This window comes from Triticum aestivum, chromosome 4D (assembly GCF_018294505.1).
Source record: "Triticum aestivum cultivar Chinese Spring chromosome 4D, IWGSC CS RefSeq v2.1, whole genome shotgun sequence".
NCBI lineage: Eukaryota > Viridiplantae > Streptophyta > Magnoliopsida > Poales > Poaceae > Triticum > Triticum aestivum.
The window spans coordinates 10,610,022-10,613,253 of record NC_057805.1 but is presented as its reverse complement, the minus strand read 5'-3'; the positions used below and the strand labels follow the sequence as shown (position 1 = coordinate 10,613,253).

The following is a 3,232-nucleotide window of genomic DNA, read 5'->3' as shown; positions in this document are numbered from 1 at the left end:
CCCCCCTCCACCAAATCCCCCAACGCCAAGGGGAAGGGCGACGCAGGCCCGGCGAAAGGGGATTGATTGATCGACCGATCCGCCCGCCCGCCCGCCGCCGATCTCCCAATCCGGCGCCATGTTCAACAAGATCATCAAGCGCGGGGCGCGCAAGGGGGCGCGCGGCCACGACGCGGCGGCGGCCGAGCCCCGCGGCGCGGCCCCGTCCTCCTCCTCCGGCGGGGCGGCGCCCGTCACCGTCAACCACGCCTCCCGCGCCTCCGCCTCGCCCGTGCCGCCCTCGCCCACCTCGCCGCACGCCGCCGCCGCCGCCGCCCCCTCCCCCGCCCCCGCCGCGCAGCAGCCGTCGCTCCTCGAGCCGCTCCCGCTCCTCCGCGACGTGCCCGCCGGCGACCGCCCGGGGCTGCTCCTCCGCAAGCTGCGCCTCGTCGCCGCGCTCTTCGACTTCTCCGACTCCCTCAAGCACCCCCGCGAGAAGGAGGCCAAGCGCCAGGCGCTGCTGGAGCTCGTCGACTACGTGCAGGCCCCCACCGCCGCCGCCAACGCCAACGCGCCCGCTCGCCTCCCCGACGCCGTCCAGGAGGCCCTCGTCGCCGCCATCTCCGCCAACATATTCCGGCCCCTGCCCCCCGCGCTCTACGAGTCCGCCGCCAACATCGACCCCAATGCCACCCCGGACGACGAGGAGGAGCCCTACCTCGACCCTGCCTGGCCCCACCTCCAGCTCGTCTACGAGCTCCTGCTCCGCTACGTCGTGTCCCCTGACACCGACACCAAGGTCGCCAAGCGCTACGTCGACCATGCCTTCGTGCTCCGCCTCCTCGACCATTTCGACTCCGAGGACCCCCGCGAGCGCGAGTACCTCAAGACCGTGCTCCACCGCATCTACGGCAAGTTCATGGTCCACCGCCCGTTCATCCGCAAGGCCATCAATAATGTGTTCTACCGCTTCATCTTTGAGACCGAGCGCCACAACGGCATTGGCGAGCTCCTTGAGATTCTCGGCAGCATAATTAATGGCTTTGCCCTGCCTATGAAGGAGGAGCACAAGCTGTTCCTCAGCCGCGCGCTCATCCCGCTGCACAAGCCCAAGTCCGTCGGAATCTACCACCAGCAGCTGTCCTATTGCATTGTCCAGTTTGTCGAGAAGGACTACAAACTTGCCGATGCGGTCATCAGGGGTCTCCTCAAGTACTGGCCAGTCATAAATTGCCAGAAGGAGGTGCTGTTTTTGGGGGAGCTCGAGGAAGTGCTTGAGGCCACACAGCCTGCTGAGTTCCAGCGGTGCATGGTGCCGCTGTTTAAGCAGATAGGGCGCTGCCTTAACAGTGCCCATTTCCAGGTATGCTTTTTTTGTTTGTTTGATAATCTCGTATCTGCTTGCTGTTATACTTCTCTAGGGTGCTCCCAAGAATATGGTTATGTAGGCAAATCTGCTCCCATGTATTTCTAGATACGCCTTTGTGAGGAAATGGGACACATGCATTTGGAAATGTATGGATAAGCCACTTAGTGTAGGTGCTAGGAAAAAAACCGTTATTTTGTGTGCGTACGTCATCTGTCTGTTTGTGAAATAAACTAATTTTTAGTTCGTAACGTACGGTATCATCCATTTAATCGGACACATACATTTGGAATGTATGGATAAGGCACTTAATGTGGTGCTAGGAAAAAAGCCGTTATTTTGTGTGCGTGCGTCATCTGTCTGTTTGCGAAATAAACTAATCTGTACTTTGTAATGTAGAGTATCATCCAGTTAGATATGGAAAGGCTATCTTCTTCCTACGCACATGTTCTTTGTGCCAAGGATGAACCAGAACTATTTTGGTGGTGTGTGCAAACGAGTTCTTTCGTCAGCATGGTTTTTTCTTGGCCTGTTGCGTATAAGATAAACAAGCAACCCATGACTACAGCACAAAACAAATTTGACTAAGTATTTGTGAAACAAATTAGCATTTGTAGGACTAAAAGGCTATTGCCAGTGTTTGTGAAAAAATATTAAAATGTGAATAACAACCTACATGTCCAAAAGCTGCCAGCCTATCACTTGTTTTGTTCCTGATTTGCCTTTGATGGTCTCTCGTACCTTTGATTTCTTAGTAAACCATCAACCACCATCATTCGACGACCACTTTCTTGCCTATATCACAAGTGGAAGTCTGGAATCTTGTTCAGATTTCATGAAAATCTATATATGCTCTTAAGTGCGTGGAAGCTAGTTATCCATGTGCCAGAACCATGAGTTGGTTACAAAATCTTATGGGTTTCAGCTCTAGCCTACCCCAACTTGTTTGGGACTAAAGGCTTTGTTGTTGTTGTTGTTGTTGTTGTGTCTATATATACTCTTAAGTCTTATAGTGAATACCGAATAGTGTTTGTTACTTTGTTAGTCAAAGTTCTAGTATTGCAATACTGCACTCGACAAGGATGATGCACTAGGTATTTGTATATCAATTTCCCTAGTTGTATTGTCTGTATATTTTGGCACTTGCCGCATCATTTGATATTATAAAATGGTAGATCCACCTTCAGTTAGCTCAAGTTTAATTAGTAGAGATGACTGTGGGCTGTTAGCGTCAAGTTGTGTATGGATTGACTTGAACGATGCATATAACTAAATATAAAAGAGGTCGACTTTCAATTATTTTACCAGTCCACTATGTGAGACAGATGTGCACAGTATTGCGTTGCGTCGTAGATCAAGCTACACTTTGGTCATTAGATTATGAATACATTTGTTTTGTACATTGATTGATAGCCTGTCTTCAGGATTGCAGTGTTTATACAGGTTAATCAGAACAAACCCTCCTATATCCAAATATAGGATAGAGTAAGACCGGTTTGAATGTAAATCTGCACCATCTAGCTTATCCCGACCAGTTTGTTGGTGAAATTTACAGGTTAATTGGATCTGTGCCGCTTTTATGGATGAGCGGGAAGTATGGATGTGGATAGAGAACGAATACTTTTTCATATTTGGATTTCGTAGATGTCCATGTGAGGGCTTGTCATTAATGTAATGTGCCTTATAGTGCTTGGTTACATTTTTAAAAGTTGACCTGCTCTGCATGACTCTTTACTCGTACGCACCTATAAACCGTTGCTTTTATTGGTAATTAGCCTGCATATATTATTCAAGGGCGAATTACTTATAAGAAGTTAAGAACAACTATAAGGCATGCAAGCCATCTTGTATATTACTATTGCTAGACATGTGCTTGTACCATGTAAG

At 49.9% G+C, this 3,232-nt stretch overlaps 1 protein-coding gene across 3 annotated transcripts in view; it reads left to right on the top strand.

Moving 5' to 3' along the window:
• The first annotated feature begins 12 nt into the window (after positions 1–12).
• Positions 13–3,232, top strand: part of LOC123095691 (serine/threonine protein phosphatase 2A 57 kDa regulatory subunit B' beta isoform) — a 6,826-nt gene continuing 3,606 nt past the window's right edge. For all 3 annotated transcript variants that reach the window (XM_044517239.1, XM_044517240.1, XM_044517241.1), the window contains exon 1: positions 13–1,342. In XM_044517239.1, coding sequence (XP_044373174.1) covers positions 119–1,342 — 1,224 coding nt within the window. In that variant the 5' untranslated portion in view covers positions 13–118. The remainder of the gene's footprint in view (positions 1,343–3,232) is intronic.